The sequence below is a fragment of the Nerophis lumbriciformis genome, linkage group LG18 (genome assembly GCF_033978685.3).
Source record: "Nerophis lumbriciformis linkage group LG18, RoL_Nlum_v2.1, whole genome shotgun sequence".
In the NCBI taxonomy this organism is placed as follows: domain Eukaryota; kingdom Metazoa; phylum Chordata; class Actinopteri; order Syngnathiformes; family Syngnathidae; genus Nerophis; species Nerophis lumbriciformis.
In genome coordinates this window covers 30,212,501-30,231,934 of record NC_084565.2, presented here as the reverse complement: position 1 = coordinate 30,231,934, position 19,434 = coordinate 30,212,501, and the positions used below count along the sequence as shown (strand labels likewise).

Sequence of the window (19,434 nt, the reverse complement as noted above, 5' to 3'; positions counted from 1 at the left end):
TCAGTATGCTATGAACTTTGCTTTCGCTTATCTGATTAAATTCGAAATTGCCCAACCACACAGGTAGGCCTGCGTGATGTATCGATTTGATCAATATATTCAAGTTTTTAATTGCAGACGATTTAGAAAAATAAAGAATCTATTTTTTTTCTCCTCTTGCTCTGGCATGCTTTTTGCACACAAGAGCTTCCGTAGCTTCCACCCTCCCCCTTATTTCCTTAGCGGAGATCCCTACACCTAGCACAGTGGTGTCAAAGTCAAGGACCATGGGCCAGATCCGGCCCTTGAATTAATTATCTATGGCCCCTGAGATGATAGCTGTTTCGCACGCACCAATTCTCCATCAGTGTTGGCGCTAGGAATTTTCAAAATGGGGTCCCAGGGACCCCATCAAGTCATAAAAATGGGGACCCACAGTACATTTTTGGGGTCCCACTTTCTTGTAACCGTTTTGAAAACAAATGATACATGTACGCATTATCCTGTTATATCTCACATTCTGTATTGTGTTTTGGAAAAAGGTTGTCATAACACCTTTGGGAGGAATTAGAACGGAGACTGAGAGTTTCGACCAACATCAGTGTGTGACCTCACCAATGCACTTTTGGAAGAATGGTGGAAGATTCCTATAAACACACTCCGCGACCTTGTGGACAGCCTTCCCAGAAGAGTTGAAGCTATAATAGCTGCAAAAGGTGGGCCGACATCATATTGAGCCCTATGGGTTAGGAAGGGGATGACACTTCAAGTTCATATGTGAGTCAAGGCAGGTGGCCAAATACTTTTGGCAATATAGTGTAACTTTCTTGAATTCAATTGGGGCGGTATAGCTCGGTTGATAGAGCGGCCGTGCCAGCAACTTGAGGGTTGCAGGTTCGATCCCCACTTCCGCCATCCTAGTCACTGCTGTTGTGTCCTTGGGCAAGACACTTTACCCACCTGCTCCCAGTGCCACCCACATTGGTTTAAATGTAACTTAGATATTGAGTTTCACTATGTAAAGCGCTTTGAGTCACTAGAGAAAAGCGCTATATAAATATAATTCACTTCACTTCACTTCAACAGTGTTTCTCACCTTCTTTATCAAAGTGCTGACACTGCAGTCATATTCAATAAAGAAATTAGGGTTAGCTTCTTTTTACACTTTGGGGAATAAACACATTGGATGTCATTTGAGAATGTACGGTAAAAAACAGTAAAAAAAAACAGAACCCTAAGTCACTGCAAAATCAAATTGCATAACCTTTTTACCGCGTTACTCTCTACACCGCCCCCTATCATGTAGTGAAATAAACCTACCATGTGGCCAGGGGCGTAAATCTCCTTAAAAAGCCCCTCCTTTCCCACCCCCGCGACCTACCCTCCCACCAAATCAATGCCACCCCTCTCACAGACCTCCCAGCACAAAGCTTTCGCAGCCAAACCAGCCCCAGAAAATCAGGGCGCACTATTCAATCATTGTTTTGGGGTTTTTTTTTCTTCCTTTTCTCCTCCCTGTTAGCCCTCTCTCACCCCTTTTATGGACCCACTAAAGGTCTTAGGCGCGCAGAGAAGGAGGGCTGTCACTGAGGGAAACCTTAGCCATTGATGAAGTGACAGGGGCTGCCAGAATATGATCCTAATCCTGTTTCCAGCATTCTTTTAGCCCGCTGGCATCGCAATTCCTCCACACATTCTCCGAGCTGTCAACTAGGAAAATCCCTCTAATAGCGCTTTGCAGAGATACACATCAAAGAGCTCCTGGAAACCTTCAGCGGCTTAACACACACACACACACACACACACACACACACACACACACACACACACACACACACACACACACACACACACACACACACAGAATTAACTTACACGCCTGCAAAGGCTGCAAACATAAAACCAAAGTGTTTATAGTAAATGGACCTCATATTTAAAGAGCAGGCCTGAATGGATGCCCTAAAATGAATATAAACGTGGCCATCATTACCGAAGCCCACCATCCTTTCTTTCTGTCCGAGAAAGTGATCTAATGTGTATGCTGAAGAAAAAAAGAAAAAAAAACAGGTGCGTGAACTTTGCTGACTGCCTGAACCCTTTCACTCACTATTTTATCTCATTCTATTCTTACTTAATCCATCGATATCCCGACCCGAGGTAATCTGCTTATGGCAAAGCATTCGGTTTCGGTGCAACCAAACCTCAGCTGACAAGGTTGGATGTGGATGGAGGGAGGGAGGGCGGTTGGTGACACCCTGCTTCAGTCGTTTCATTCAGGATTAGTTCTTCTGCACCGAGGTGGTGAACAAGTGGCAGATCCCGCTCCCCCAGACTTCCATGCGCTGCGTTGTGATGCGCGGACCCTCCATGTGTGGGAATTATTTACGGATCATCGCGGTGTCCAAATTCACCAAAGCAAACTATGTTGTGTAGCGGCAGAGGTTAAAGGTGACGTGTGTGCAGGGCAAATGTTGTAATTGTCACAAAAATGTAAATATTTACATTACAAATGTGTTCAATTTAGAATTTACATGAATATAAAAAAATATTTATTCATTATTTATTTTATTATTTATATATTTGAAATGTAAAAAAATAATTATATATTTATTTTATTTTTTATATATTTGAAATAAATAAAAAATATTTACACAAATTAAAAGTTTTGGATAAAAATAATAATCCCTAAAGTAGCAGAGGTTAAAGGTGACGTGTGTGCAGGGCAAATGTTGTAATTGTCACAAAAATGTAAATATTTACATCACAAATGTGTTAAATTTTGAATTTAAATTAATAAAAAAAATATTTATTAATTATTTATTTTATTATTTATATATTTGAAAAAAAATATTTACACGAATTAAAAGTTTTGAATAAAAATAATAATCCCTCAAGTAGCAGAGGTTAAAAGTGTCTTGTGTGCAGGGCTAATGTGGCACACACTGTTTGTCACAAAAATGTAAACATTTACATTACAAATGTGTTAAATTTAGAATTTACATGAATATACATTTTTATTTATTTATTTTATTATTTATATATTTGAAATAAATAAAAAATATTTACACAAATTAAAGGTTTCAAATAAAAATGATCATCCCTAAAGTAGCAGAGGTTAAAGGTGACGTGTGTTCAGGGCAAATGTGTCAAACACTGTTTGCCACAAAAATGTAAATATTTACATAAAAAATGTGTTAAATTTTGAATTCACATGAATAAAAAAATACTTATTCATTATTTATTTTATTATTTATATATTTGAAATTTAAAAAAAATATTTACACGAATTAAAGGTTTTAAATAAAAATAATGATCCCTAAAGTAGCAGAGTTTAAAGGTGGCGTGTGTGCAGGGCTAATGTGTCACACAGTGTTTGTCACAAAAATGTAAATATTTACATTACAAATGTGTTAAATCTTGAATTTACATTAATTAGGGACGGCGTGGCGCAGTGGAAGAGTGGCGGTGCGCAACCCGAGGGTCCCTGGTTCAATACCAACCTTGTCATGTCCGTTGTGTCCTGAGCAAGACACTTCACCCTTGCTCCTGATGGGTGCTGGTTAGCGCCTTGCATGGCAGCTCCCTCCATCAGTGTGTGAATGGGTAAATGTGGAAGTAGTGTCAAAGCGCTTTGAGTACCTTGAAGGTAGAAAAGCGCTATACAAGTACAACCCATTTATTTATTTATCATTAATAAAACAAATATTTATTCATTATTTATTTTATTATTTATATATTTGAAATAAATAAAAAATATTTACATGAATTAAAGGTTTTAAATAAAAATAATAATCCCTAAAGTAGCAGAGGTTAAAGGTGACGTGTGCGCAGGGCTACTGTGTCACTGTTTATCACAAAAATTTAAATATTTACATTACAAATGTGTTAAATTTAGAATTCACATGAATAAAAAAATACTTATTCATTATTTATTTTATTATTTATATATTTGAAATTTAAAACAAATATTTACACGAATTAAAGGTTTTAAATAAAAATAATGATCCCAAAAGTAGCAGAGGTTAAAGGTGACGTGTGTGCAGGGCTATTTTGTCACACACTGTTTGTCACAAAAATGTAAATATTTACATTACAAATGTGTTAAATTTTGAATTGACATTAATAAAAAAAAACATTTATTTATTATTTTATTATTTATATATTTGAAATAAAATAAAAAATTTTACACAAAATAATGGTTTAAAAAAAAAATTATAATCCCTAAAGTAGCAGAGGTTAAAGGTGATGTGTGTGCATAAGAGATGTCACACAAATATAGTTGAACTGTACATGAAAAATTTGAAATTTATTTCATTATTATTTATATGTTTAACATTTAAAAAAAAAATTTATTTACAAGAACTTAATATTTCTAAAAGAAAATTATCTCTAAGGTAGCAGAGGTTAAAGGTGGTGTGGGCAGAGGAAATGTTCGGCTGTGTGTCACACACCGTCACATAAATGTAGTTGAACTTTTCAAAAAAAATCTGTTTGTTAAAATGTATATTATTTTTAAATTATTTTATTTTTTATTTTTTTTTTTTTTAAATGGTTAAGTTAAATTTAGTAGAATTTCAAAATTCTAAATGAAAAAAAAACACTTAAGTATAGCAGAGATTATAGGTGATATGTGTGCAGAGGAAATGTTCGACTATGTGTCACACACCGTCACAAAAATGTAGTTGAACTTATAAAAAAAAAAAAACTGTTTGTTAAAATGTATATTATTTTAAAATTAAATGTATTTATTATTGGGTTTTTTATTTATTTTTTAAAGTTAAATTTAGAAGAATTTCTAAAAAAAAAAAACTAAACACTTTAAGTATAGCAGAAATCAAAGGTGATGTGTGTGCAGAGCAAATGTTCGGCTGTGTCACACAAATGTAGTGAAACATTTTTTGAATTAAAAATATACATACATTTGTATTAGAACGTATTCATTTATTATTTTATAATTGTTTATATATTCAAAATTACAAAAATAATTTAAAAGATATATTTTAATGAATCCTTTCCAAACAAATATAATTTTAAATACATGGACAATTAAATTTGTTTTAGTAGGAAAAAATTAAGTCTAACTTTTAATTTTTAGGTAACAATTGAACATTTTTAACTGCCAAATAATATTTACAGTATATACATGTATGTATATGTATATATATGTATATGTATGTATGTGTGTGTATATATATATATATATATATATATATATATATGCACATATAATGAAACTAAAAATAATAAACTTCTCCTTCAATGACGTTGGATGGTAATGCATAACATTATTGAAGCATCCCACTGTTTAACATCCTGAACTGTCGTGCAAGTGTAAAAAGAAGCTAAACGCTGCAATTGGCGAAGATTTCCCAAAATTTCAGCGGCGCTTTGAGTACCTTGACGGTAGAAAAGCGCGATTCAAGTACAATCCATTTACAACACCAATCCTTGTCAGGCTCGGATTTATTCCCGTTACATTTCACAGATAAATTACTGACTTTGTACTCACATCTTAAATCTACAGCGATATATAATACACAGTTGGCCTTTCATTCTTCCAGCAGGAGCCGTATACACCCGCTGTCCAAAATGCCGCCGTTGCTTACTTGTTGTATTTTGGCGAGAACACTTGCTTGTAATTGGAGGGGGGTGTTGTTGCTGTTGTTGCCATGGCGACACTTGATCACCTGTTTTAGTGGTCCACACAGTAGATATGTGATGCTTACATTAGTACTGAAGACATGTTAGGAGTTGATTGGCGTGTACATTCATTCCAGTAGGGCAGGGGTGTCAAACTCCTTTTAGATCGGTGGCCACATGGAGAAAAATCTACTCCCAAGTGGGCTGGACTGATAAAATCACGGCACGATAACTTAAAAATAAAGACAACTTTAGATTGTTATCTTTGTTTAAAAATGTATGTTGTTTTGTTTACACTTACATGTTGCGGTTAATAGTATCCTATCTTTATTTGTAGTTATTTATACTTTCTGAATAAATTATGTGATAATGTTCATCAGTCAACTCATTGGTGTTAATTTTCAATCTATCAAGATAAAAAAAAATATCAAAATCAAATTACAGGATGTTATTATGTAGTTTGCTCATTTTCCTCGACTGGTGCACTAACATGTGGTTTTTTTTTGTTTTTTTTTTACATATGTAGCATAATCTACAAAGATACAAATAATTGCTATTGCGACATCTGGTGGGCACATTTAGAACAGCAGTTTCTTTCATTAAAAAATTTCGGCTCATTTTTAAACTTAGCAAACTCATCCCACTGGCCGGATAAAACCTGTTTGCGGGCCTGATCGGGCCCACGGGCCCTACGTTTGACACCCCTGCAGCAGGGGGAGCCCTAATTGTTTTTTTACTCCCACTTCAAAGCCACAATTGAATTTAAACAGCCATATTAATACTTCGGATAATTACACTGACCGTTTATTTTGAGCTGGTGCCATGGCAACGCTACGTTTGTAAACATTGCTAGCCTGCATGCATATTTGGAGAGTATTTCATATTTGTGCAGCAAAAGCAATGGAGGCAACAAGATTCACAAGCATGATCAATGTTTAAAGTCCATGATGTTCTCCCAGCATGAGGAAAGCCAAACCGAGAAGTCCGTCTGAGTTTTTGTGCCGGGGTCCCAGTGGGCCTGGCTGGAACAGGAATCAGTTGGGGAGCGTGTCCAATCCCAGCGAGGCCGCGTGCTGCTTGGCTCTCAGCCGCAGGTTCTCGATGCTGGTGGTCTTGCTGTTGAGGGTTCCCGGAAGGCCGCCCGGCGCCCCCTGCAGGAGCGGGCTGTTCCACACCTGCTGGGCCTGCGACAGCGTCTGGTAGTACGACTGGCAGGGCAGCGAGCCCAGCGGCGTCGCCATGTTGACGTTCATGCCCAAGTAAGGCAGGGAGGAGGGCGGCGGTGGCGGCGGCGGCGCGCTCACGTCGAAGGGCGGGTAGTGCACCAGGTTGTTGGTGGCCACCATGTGCTGCCGGAACTGCTCCTGCAGCCGGAAGAGGCTGAGCGGGGACGAGGCGTACGAGTTGCTGTGGGACAGGCCGCTCGTCACGCTGCTGGAGGACGGCAGGGCGGGCGAGCTCAGGGGGGAATCTGGGAGACAGGGAGAGGACTTTATTAGTAACATCTTTAGACCAGGGGTGTCCAAAGTGCGGCCCGGGGGGGAATTTGCGGCCCGCAGCTAATTGCATACCGGCCTGCTACACATTCTGGAAAAGCTATTGCAAAAATTTTTAAAAACATTTAAAAAGTGGAATGAGGTGAAATCTAACGAGAAAAAGTTGCAATGTTGACACAAAGCTGCCGTGCAGGCTGTTTTTTCTTTTCTTTTGTCTTTCTTCATTTTTCTTTTTTTTGCCATTGCTCCAAAACAAAAAAAAGACGAAAAAATCTATGTTATAATTAATTATTTTTAAGGCTTCAATTACTTCAAAAATGTCACTGTAAAATGTTTTATGTGGGAAAAATATTGCATATATTGTGTGGTTACCATATAAAAACATCAAGGTTTTCTTTGACAAAAGAGCATAAAACAAACAAAATAATAGTTCAAACTTAAAATCGACAGATATATCTGAAGTTGATCTCATAACTTAGTGTTGAAAGTTTAAAAAAAAAAAACTACTAAAAATCTATCACTTTGAGTGGGGCATCTTTTGGATCCCAAAGATATTTAGTGGGATTTTATTTATCTTTACACTATGATTACTCAAAAATAATAATGAATCAATGGTGTCCTGCATTATTGATCTTTCATGGCTCTAATTACTAAATACTGCATATTTCAGTTTTACTATAAAAAACTAAGTTGTCTTTGACAAAAAAGGCAAAAAAAAAGTTTTTATTTATTTTTTTTTTTTTATTTCATATCAACCTGAAGTTGATATAGAGATTTACTGTAAGCGTTAAATATAAAAATAAATAATAATTTGACTTATTTTTAACATTTTAATGACTGAGACCCTTTATGGTCCCCGGGAGCCCTAAAGGTAGAAAAAAAATCCATATATTTTGTTATGGTTTGAAAATGAAAAATATCAAAATGGCCCCCGCATGCTTAAATGTTTCCATGTGCGGAACCTCAGTGGAAAAAGTTTGGACACCCCTGCCTGAGACCATGTCGATGTTTGTAAATACACGATAACAAGTCATAGAATATATATTTACTTTATAACAGAAAAACAACCACAAATAAGTATTTTGTTGGGATTTGTGTAAAAGAAAGCAATGAAAGAAGAACAAAAGTTTGGACACTTCTTCTCACTCAATGCGTTTTCTTTATTTTCATGACTATTTACATTGTAGATTGTCACTGAAGGCATCAAAACTATGAATGAACACATGTGGAGTTATGTACTTAACAAAAAAAAGGTGAAATAACTGAAAACATGTTTTTAATTCTTGTTTCTTCAAAATAGCCACCCTTAGCTCTGATTATTGCTTTGCACACTCTTGGCATTCTCTCGATGAGCTTCAAGAGGTAGTCACCTGAAATGGTTTTCATTTCACAGGTGTCATAGTTGTGATGCCTTCAGTGACAATCTACAATGTAAATAGCAGTGGTGTGAAGCTCGAATGGGGGCTACAGATTGTGAGTTCAGATATATATTTTTTTTTTTTTCACGTTTAATGTTTTTTTTGCTATTTTAATTTTGACAGTACCACATAAGATGTGTTTTAATTGCTGATGCGGGTTTATTGATTTTTAAATGCGCCAAAAAATAACCAGTTATGTACACTGTTGGTGTGGTTCAATGCACAGTAATGCGTAAATGTGTTTCCGTATAGTATTTCGCCGGCAATGGTCATGTGGGGACATAAATTATGGTATTTTGAGAGGTAATCATTGAAGTCTGACATCACTGAAGGCCTAGGTGGTAAACACACGGCCCGCCACTGGTAAATAGTCATGCAAATAAAGAAAACACATTGAAATGAGAAGGTGTGTCCAAACTTTTGGCCTGTACTGTATGCCCCCTTGTGGTTGTGAGCAGCATGATGTCACAGCAATACCAATTAATAGTATTTCAACTGAGGATTCATTAAGTCATTAAGTGACATTCTAGAAAAATTGCATCAAAAATTATGAAGGTAGGTATACATGGTGGGACGCGTTTTGAATTTTTGTTGCGTTTGTGTACTTATTTCAAATGTCACCACAGGAGGGCACCAAAGCCAACAATGTGATGACGACCATAGAAGAGCTGTGCCTGAGCGAGCAGTAACTTTCCATTCGCCGTACATTTTCCACCCGTCATCAGAGTAGAGCGTGAGTATGCATTCTGTTGACTTTGGGTTAACTTATTTTTACACTTTTATGGCAAGTACATATTTACTTGAAACAGTAAAATTTTTGTATGGCTAAAAGTTTGACACGGAAATGGATGGTTTCCATCGTTTACTATGTTTCCTTCATAACCGTTAAGTATGTTAAAAAAAAGTGAGATTTGTCAATTCTTAACGTCTCTTTATTCTTGAAAGACAAGGTTAGTGGCCTTGTGGTTAGAGTGTCCGCCCTGAGATTGGTAGGTCGTGAGTTCAAACCCCCGCCGAGTCATACCAAAGACTATAAAAATGGGACCCATTACCTCCCTGCTTGGCACTCAGCATTAAGGGTTGGAATTGGGGGTTAAATCACCAAAATGATTCCTGAGCGTAGCCACCGCTGCTGCTCACTGCTCCCCTCACCTCCCAGGGGGTGGAACAAGGGGATGGGCCAAATGCAGAGGGTAATTTCACCACGCCTAGTGTGTGTGACTATCAGTGGTACTTTAACTTTAACCTGTAACATATTTGGCGTGTGCCGATCGATCGACTGCAGATCAGTTTGGGCGATTTTCGTGAAAAAGTAGGTGATCACAATTGCCGATTAATGCCTTTTAATGCCGATCACAAAAGCTGATCCCTTTGGCAAATATTGTATATCTCCATACACAGTGTGGAACACTATCTAAGTTGATAATAATTACCTCCAATAAGGCAAATAAACTGCATTTCTTTATAGTTTAAGTATTATATTAGGAGAAGTCTAAACATGTTACACATCAAGCATAAGCAGGAGTAGGTATGCTAATTGCCGAGCTAAAAAACTGAAAAAATATGTGCTTAGTAAAGTTTAAGAAGTGTAGATTGATCCGCGTTATAGCAGAAAGTAAGCAGTTATTGAGAGAAAATTAGCAAGCAGATTAATAACAGTCTAGAGCAGTGGTTCTTAACCTGGGTTCGATCGAACCCTAGGGGCTCGGTGAGTCGGCCTCAGGGGTTCGGCGAAGCCTCCGCCACGGAGGTAAAGACACATCCGACTTATCGTGTATATAAAAAATTCTCCCTATCAGCGTATTATGGATACCCCCAAACAATGTTCCCTCTAATTTTCCATCTGATTTGCAGGGTGTTTGATTGATCGATTGAAACTTTTAAGCAGTTATTGAGAGGAAATTAGCCAGCAGATTAATAAGAGTCTAGGGTGTTTGATTGATCGATTGAAACTTTTACTAGCAGATTGCAAAGGAAGAAAATACACAGTACAGTACATATTCCGTACAATTGACCACTAAATGGTAACACCCGAATAAGTTTTTCAACTTGTTTAAGTCGGGGTCCACGTTAATCAATAAGTAAGGTGTGTAACTTGTTTTGAGATTGTGCACTGTGTTGGTTTTGTTCTTTGAACTAGGTGATGTTCATGCACGGTTCATTTTGTGCACCAGTAAAAAAAACATGACTTTTTCTTGAATTTGAAAAAAAAAAAAACATTTTCTTTTTCACTGAAGAAGGGTTCGGTGAATGCACATATGAAACTGGTGGGGTTCGGTACCTCCAATAAGGTTAAGAACCACTGTTCTAGAGAGAAGATAATATAACAACAACTGTTAGTGTGTCAGCATTGTCACAGTCAGTACAAATCGATCCACAAATTGGTGGTGTCGACACCAAGGGTATCAGTGGGTATCAATCCATACTACAGTGATTAAATCTATCTTTTTATTTTCTCAAAATATTTGTTTTGTTTCTTTTTGTTCATGTTTACAAATCCAGAGAATAAGTACCTGCACACCGAAGGACTTTGAGGGCAAACATGATATCAATGAGTAATAGATAGCCGATCTTTGTTTTGTTATTGTGTACTATTGACGTTGTTTGGCTTAAATAGATGTATGCGATAAAAAGAATAAGGAACTAGTTTAAATAGTGTTGGAATTGTTCAACTGTCACTCGCAGCCACCATTAATAAATTGAAAAATGTACAGTAAATACATATGATCTATATTGAATATTGGTATCAGAATCGGCAGCCTGGATGTCTAATTAAAAATTCCCTAATTTTACTCTTGTATGACAGTTAAGCACTGCAAATGTTCCGATTGATGCCACATATACAATTATTCACATAATTAAAGGCGGGTTACAAAACATTGGTTTTAACGGTCGTGGCTGTAGGCAACATCTTAATGTAGTTTTGTTATTACCAGTACAAGATGGCAGTATACCATGAATTTTCAGCATGCGCTTTAAAATGTTGCTCCTCAGTGTTGGTGTGAAACTCCTGCGATACACTGCAAAAACTGAAATCTAAGTAAAATGAAATATCTCAAATAAGGGTGATATTTGCTTATTTTCTGTCTGATGAGATAATTCTTCTCACTAAGCAGATTTTATGTTAGAGTGTTTTACTTGTTTTAAGGGTTTTGGTCCTAAATGATCTCAGTAAGATATGACAGCTTGTTGCTGAGATTTTATGACCTATATTGAGTAAAACATGCTTGAAACTAGAATATCAACTGTTGCAAAGCTGTGTCATCAACACTCACAAGTATAAAACTACTTTTTTAAAGTAATAATTTCTTACTTCAAGCATGAAAAAAAAAAATCATGATGTATGCATATCATTATGTCAAGATAATGGCACTAGCATTTACTTAATTTAAGAATATTTTTTCAACATATTGAGCAAAAAGGTCTCTTTTTTTTCTACCCAGAAAAGTGCACTTATTAGTGAGAATATACTTATTTTAAGGTATTTTTGGGTTCATTGAGGTTAGCTAATTTTACTTGTTTTGGAAAGTCTTGACAAGCCGAATTTTCTCATTCTATTGACAGATAATTTTGCTTAGTTCAAATAAAATACCCCCAATTATTTTTTTTGTTTTTTTGTTTTTGAACACTGACTTTTTGCAGTGTATTTATGCTGGCTCAGCAGTTTGTGCTTCACTGCTATTACAACATTGGTTTTGTTGCTGCGGTGTTGCGCAATATAGCTTCTTTTTACGCTTGTACGATAGTCAAGAATGTAGAAAAAGGTTTTGTACCTGATGTCGGGCTGAGTGGTTTGCAGGACGGCGAGCTGCTGCCAGGGTGCACGCCTGCGTCCCCGCGCACATCATCCCTGGTCCTCGCCCTCACTCGCTCCTCCTCCCCGTTGTCCTCGGCCGCCGACTCGCTGTCGGACGGCTCGGGCGAGGTGACGTTGACTTCCACGCTCGTCTCTCCGGGCTGAGGTCGAGCGGCCAGCCTCTCCGTCTCCGAGGGGCAGGACGAGGGAGGGGGAGGCGTGCGGGCGTCGGGCGCCACGGCGGAGGAGGGCGTCACGTCGGCCTTGGCGTCCTCCGCTGAGGCCTCCGTCGCTCCGGAGGCGTCTTTCTGCTTCTGGAGCTGCTCCTTCTGCAGGCTGCGCTGCTTCTTGCGGAACTTGGCCCGTCGGTTCTTGAACCACACCTGACCACAGCGCCGAGTTAGGGAGGGTCAAAGGTCAAAATGCTTGTGAGCGCCGTACCTGCACGCGGGCCTCGGGCAGGTTGGTGCACATGGCCAAGCGCTCTCTCATGACCACGTCCGGGTAGTGCGTCTTCTGGAAGGTCTTCTCCAGGGCCTCCAGCTGCTGGGCCGTGAACGCCGTCCGACTGCGCCGCTGCTTTCGGTGCTGCGAGCCATAGCGGGCTTCCAGGATGATGTCTTGAAATGTGCAGCCGTTGAGGAAACAAGCGACACGGCAGGTTTAATTATCACACCGGGGGGGAGCGGGGCGACGGCGGACAAGCGGCGGATACTTACCAGCCAGTCTTTCGGCCAGGGTGAGGGCGTGCACCGACGGCCGGTAGTCGGGCGCGTGCTGGGCCTGTTGCGCCGCCTGCTGGTGGAGGTTGTACATGGCGCTGAGGGAGTTCATGGCGTGCAGGGAGTAGCCGTTCACCCCGTAGTGCTGCATGACCTCTGACCTCTCTGCAGGTGCGGAAAGAAGCCTGAATCAAAGTCTGGCTTTTGACAATTAAGTCCAGCTTTTAAACAGTCCGGTGAGATAGTGTCATCGGGATTATTGTCAATATTATCAATCAGTCCAACTTTAGCACTTTTCATGCACATGCAAATTGCAACACAAAGTGCTTTACACTAGTAAAATAAAAATGTAAATCTATTTTATGGAGAATGTTTAAAACAAAGTATATGATCTCAAGCTGAGATAGGACAAGCGGTAGAAAATAAATAGATGGATGGATGTGATCTCAAGCTTCTTTACTTTACTTGGGTTGTTAATGAAAAACATGAAAATTGTCACTTTATGTGAAAATTATAAATGGCCTTTTTTTTTTTGCTAATTAAAAAAAGGCTGTTTTTCATGAATTGTTTTACATTTTATTTAATTTGGTATTTTTTTTCCAAAGATATTTATTTACAATTCGTTCACATTAAAGGCTTCAACTGCATTTAGTAATTGTCTTGTCTTTTTGGTTGTATTTTTAAAAAAGGATATATAGTCCCAGTTCGTTCAAAATAAATATTTTAATTAAATCTTGCTTTAAATTATTGCCGATGCTTTAAATTATTTAGTGTGGCTGTCATATTTTTCTTCACATTTTTTTTATATTTGTATATTTTTTTATATTTGATATATATATCCATCCATCCATATATTATTTATTATTATTATTATTATTTATTATTTGCTCTAAATGAAATTAAGAAAAGTCATATTCCCCTCATTTAAAACATTGTAAAAAAACAAAACAAAAACTATAATAATATGATTATTTCTACATGCAGGAATTAAATTGAACTATCAATGTCTTGTAAAAACACTTATTTGTCATCACGTTTTAATTTGTTATGTTTATATTGTTCATTTGTTCTGGTAAAGTATTTTTTTAAACAATAATACATCTTCATACACTTAATTCTATTTTTAACAGCTATTATTTATTTCAATCTAAATGTTGTTTTGTTTTTTTCATTTTTGTTTTGTTTTGCTGTTGATGAACGAATAACGGTCCGCGCACCAGACGCCCTGCAGGCCAACTGACACGTTTGCGTGGATTCGTCCCGGTGGTCTCCTCCTGTCTGATGCGCGTGCAAATAGGTTGGAACTGTTCATTTATCACCTGACTGACGCGTGGAAGGCTGACCCGCACGTGTAAGTGGGTCTTTTTTTATTATAGCAAAAATCTCACTACAATAGAACATTTTCCACGCTGCTTTTTATTATTTGACTACATGAGCCGCAAGCAGAATTCGTGTAATCTGCACCATTTTTTTAAAGATACATTTAAAAAAATGAGGGGGGGTCAACATAATGCTTTCTGGGCCTCAGGCGGTGATTTAACCCTCATTATGCTAATTGCCGTGGATTTATGATTTCTACATATGGCTTGAGGCGAGGCTGCGCGCGTGTACGTGGAAGTTGCATCCAATACGTTGACAAATAAAGTAACGTAAATAAATAAATAAAAAATAGGATAATCCGATTTCAATGTGACACTTAAAAAAAACTAGTGTATATGTTATAAAAAAATTGTTTATTCAACGTAAAAAAAAAATAAAAAAATAGGATAATCCAATTTCAATGTGACACTTAAAAAATACATACATTGTTTATTTTTCATGCTGGGAATTCTGCGAGCAATAAATATGTATACATTTTATTTTAATTTAACGTCATTTGAAAAAAAATAATAATAATTTCACCTTACCTCTTGACGTGTCTTTATGAAGTGAAATATCCAATATTTTACTCTCCTTAAATGGTCTCCTCGGAATTCCTCTGGTTGAAATTCATATTTTATATATTTTTTTGGTGGGGGGGGTGTAAGTATCCTTAAGCAAAAATAATATTAAAAAAAGATATCCCGGTTCATCCTCGCGTTGCAAGTGATGAGGATGCTCCAGCTGCCATCGCCCGGCCTTTAAGGAGCAGTGGGCAGAGTCACGTGACGTGCTTTCAACCAATCACGTCGCCCGCTCGGCACCTTGTAGCCCCGCCTCCTGAGTGTATTGTGATTTCCCCACCTGCGCTGCTGAAAAGTTTCGCATCCGCACTTTCCTGCCACATCTCCCTCGTAAAAGGCTAAGTACATAATTGGAAACAGTGTCTTTAAAAATACTTATATTTACGTTTTTATTATTTTTTAAATCCCTTAGTTGTATTTAACTTAGCAAATGTCTACTTGAACACATTAGACGTTGTTGGACTTAAGTTACAGAAAAATTATAACTAATATTTAGCGTCGTTTCCGGCTATTATTTTCTTTCTGTATATGATAATTATTTTTATTTTGTTCTAGACACACATGATGATTTAAATTGTTGTATTTATGAATAAAACCCGCCGCTATAATAAATCGCACGGATGATGTTTTTAATTTTCAGGTTAATTTAACCGGAAGTGCGATGTAAGATGGCGACTCATGGCTGCTGACGCTGGTCTCCTTGCCTTCAGCGGCTCCGCCTGGCCGGGCCCCGAGGGATTTATTCGCCATGGGATTTGGTAGACAAGACGCCGCTTCACCCTCCAAAAAAATGTCTTAAAATGACTGCTGGTAAGAGGATTAAAACAATAATGCCCCGCTCCTCTTCAAGGTTCCCCCCCCCCCCTCAAAAGGCTTCTTCTCCCGAGGAAAAACCGTTTAGGTTGGAATTAAGGGCAGCAAAAAAGAAGTAGCCCTTTTTAAATTGTTAGTAAAGCTTGCATATATTTTGTCGAGTTGAGAGACAAAAAAAGGGAATAAAGAAAGGGGGAAATTAAACTTCACTGGGGATATTTGGACACTTTTTACACAGGCAGCGTGGGAAAAAGAAATAACTGTTTAATCGCTTTGTTTTTTAATTACATTGTAATTTAAATTGTTCTACGGTCTATACGCATCTGTTTCTTATTAGCTAATCTATTTTTAAAATCTAAAACCTTAATTTATTACTTCGGTATTTGCTTTACCATTTTTTTGTTACCATCACACAGCTGCACTGCACTGCCTTTTGGCCCATATAGAAAAGCAACAATAGGATTAACTTTGCCAGCTTCAAAAAAAAAAAAGAACTTTAAAGTGAACGAACATCTGCTCAGTGTCTTTATGAAGCAATTAAAACCCAAGTCAACTTTTTAACAGAAATTAACAATCTGTCATTGATTGATTGATTGAAACTTTTATTAGTAGATTGCACAGTATAGTACATATTCCGTACAATTGACCACTAAATGGTAAGACCCGAATAAGTTTTTCAACTTGTTTAAGTCGAGGTCCAAGTAAATAAATTCATCAACCCACTAATGCAGTGGTGTCAAACGTACAGCCCGAGGGCCTCCGAGGGCCCGCAAATAGGTTTTATCCTGCCCACGGGATGAGTTTGCTAAGTATAAAAATTAACCTAAAAGTAGCTGTTCTGAATGTGTCCACTGGATGTTGCAATAGCGATTCTTTGTATCTTTGTAGATTATGATGCTACATATGTACAAAATAAACCACATGATGTGAGTACATTGGTCGAGGAAAATGATGAAACTACATAAATAACATACTGTAATTTGATTTTGATATAATATTTTGTGTCTTGATAGATTGCAAATTAACATCAATGAGTTGACTGATGAACATTATCACATTTATTCAGAAAATTTAAATAACGGCAAAGATAGAATCCTATTAACCGCAACTTGTGTAAAAAAAAAAACAACCCCAACAACATTATGATTTTTACAATATCAGAATGTGCTTGTTCTATTTTTAAACAAAGAAAACAATCTGAAGTTGTTTTTATTTTTAAGTTATCGTGCCGTGATTTTACCAGTCCGGCCCACTTCCGATTAGATTTTTCTACATGTGGCCCCCGATCTAAAATGAGTTTGACACCCCTGCACTAATGTTATTAATCTTCATATTTTGATATTCCACATGCAATTTAGACATATATGGAGTGGAATCCAAGAGGCCAAATGTACAGAAAATAATGTAAACAAAAAAAAATAACACCTTGATAAAATATGAATCAAAATATTTAACCCACATTGCAATCAAAAATAGTTGTTTTACATAAATACAAATAATTGTACATCATTATTATAATTGCCCTTTCGCCAGCCAAATGTACAGGATAACACATAATATTTAGTTAAAAGTGACGCGATGGAAAAAAGCAAAAAATCAATCAATCTATTATACTGTTTGTTTAATTCGTTCCCTATATAGCAGTGGTGTCAAACGTACAGCTTGAGGGCCGGACCAGGCCCGCAAACAGATTTTATCCGGCCAGCGGGATGAGTTTGCTAAGTAAAAAAAAATGGACCGACATTTTTTGAATGAAAGAAACTGTTGTTCTAAATGTGTCCTATAGCAATTCTTTGTATGTTTGTAGATTATGCTACATATGTAAAAAAAAACAAAAAAAAACACATGATGCACCAGTTGAGGTAAATGAGCAAACTACTTAAATAACATGCTGTAATTTGATTTTGATTTTTTTTTTTTATCTTGATAGATTGAAAATTAACACCAATGATTTAACTGACATTATCACATAATTTATTCAAAAAGTATAAATAACAACAAATAAAGATAGAATACTATTAACCGCAACATGTAAGTGGAAAAAAAACCCCAACAACATTATGATTTGTACATTTTCAGAATGTGCTTGTTCTATTTTTAAACAAAGAAAACAATCTGAAGTTCTCTTTATTTTTAAGTTATCGCGCCGTGGTTTTACCAGTCCGGCCCACTTGGGAGTACCGGTAGATTTTTCTCCATGTGGCCCCCGATCTAAAATGAGTTTGACACCCCTGCTATATAGCAATATAGCATTAACGTCGTGTCTCGGTTGATTGAGCGGCCGTGAGGGTTCCGGGTTCAATCCCCAGCTTCCGCCATCCTAGTCACGTCCGCGGTGTCCTTGAGCAAAGACACTTCACCCTTGCTCCTGATGGGTTAGCGCCTCACCAGCAGCTCCCACCATCAATGTGTGAATGTGTGTGTGTGAATGTGGAAATAGTGTCAAAGCGTCTTGATTACCTTGAAGGTAGAAAAGCGCTGTAAAAGTTTAACCCATTTACCATAAACAGGGTAACTACCTAATAAAGATAATAAGTAGATTAGTAAATAAGTTACATTAAAGACTAATTCACCAAAAAAAGGGTAAAAATAGAATAATCTACAAGGCATTATAGAGATGAGAAAATATCATATGGTGTGCAAAAATGTGCACAAAACCTGAGCGGCTCCAAGTAAACTTAAACATCCTCTCATCGATACAGATGTGTTTACATAATCGGCTTCTGAGCTCCAAAAATCTCCAACAATACATTCTGATTGATTTATTCATATAGTTGCAGCTCTTTGGGTTTTTACACATCAACAGTTTTTTTTTCTCCCCACTTCTAGGATGATAGTAGAAGTTTTGCTGCTGCTTCCCCCGACATCAAACATGGCTGCTCATTATCATCACCTTCAGGAAGGGAAACGCCGCTCCGAGCTCTAACTTCCCGTAAAGCCCAAATTCATCTCAGATTTTCTGTGGATTTCAACGGCGCTTTCATTGTTCTCCGCACTCGGCCCGCATTCACCGGCTTTTCCCCCCGTATAAGCTCCTCTTCAGATCTAACTCATCGCCTTTCCTTTCCATCATCCTCCCCGCCTGCTTTCTCTCAATCTCCAAACTTTTATCCCTGCATCAGGACTTCGTATAGGCAGCTCATCCGCGGCGATTTATGGGCCTCCTTCGCTTTTTAATCAGGTTTTATAACGCGTGGATGTTTGTAATTTCACTCCTCCAGTGGCCGGTATAGTGGAGGAGAAAGTGGACGCCTTCAGCCTTCAGAGCCCATTAACTTGTATCATTAGCTTAAACTTCATGAATACATTAGCTTCCCTGGCCCGCAATGCTTTCTCAGTCAAGGTTAGCTCGCGCTCATTTGGGGGAAATTAATCATTTTGATGTATGGTTTAGAAAGGGAACGCTTCCAAGGGACTCCTGTGACTGGAGTAACAAAGCTATAGCTGCCATTAACAATCCTTCGGACTTTCAATTAGACTTCACGATCGCTTACTTTGTGGTCAAGAACAATCACACAACCAATTCCAACCATTGTTGAGAGGAAAAGATGAGGTTGGAAACACCCAAATTATCTCATTAAAATTACATTGTAACATTTGACCCTTGAGTTACCGTACGATAGCCAG

General features: G+C 37.6%; 1 protein-coding gene and 1 long non-coding RNA gene across 2 annotated transcripts in view; one reads left to right on the top strand and one right to left on the bottom strand.

Moving 5' to 3' along the window:
• Positions 1-590: 590 nt before the first annotated feature.
• LOC133617787 (uncharacterized) overlaps positions 591-19,434 on the top strand; it is a 41,307-nt gene continuing 22,463 nt past the window's right edge. The window contains exons 1-3 of the long non-coding RNA XR_009817067.1: positions 591-695; positions 9,160-9,266; positions 15,635-15,804. This is a non-coding gene — a long non-coding RNA (uncharacterized lncRNA). The remainder of the gene's footprint in view (positions 696-9,159; positions 9,267-15,634; positions 15,805-19,434) is intronic.
• On the bottom strand, positions 5,425-15,119 carry LOC133617786 (diencephalon/mesencephalon homeobox protein 1-B-like). The gene is made up of 5 exons (XM_061978010.1): positions 14,959-15,119; positions 13,049-13,216; positions 12,771-12,949; positions 12,307-12,712; positions 5,425-7,090 (listed from the first exon to the last, which is right to left on the bottom strand). The coding sequence occupies exons 2-5, from the start codon at positions 13,200-13,202 to the stop codon at positions 6,654-6,656; spliced, it is 1,176 nt and encodes a 391-aa protein (XP_061833994.1). The 5' UTR covers positions 13,203-13,216; positions 14,959-15,119; the 3' UTR covers positions 5,425-6,653.

Coding starts and splice junctions, on each gene's coding strand:
- LOC133617786 (XM_061978010.1), bottom strand. CDS start 13,202: ATGCAGCACTACGGGGTGAACGGCTACTCCCTGCACGCCATGAACTCC. Junction 12,713..12,770: donor TGCCCGAGGCCCGCGTGCAG/GTACGGCGCTCA, acceptor CGCTGTGGTCAG/GTGTGGTTCAAGAACCGACG. Junction 7,091..12,306: donor ACCACTCAGCCCGACATCAG/GTACAAAACCTT, acceptor CCTGTCTCCCAG/ATTCCCCCCTGAGCTCGCCC.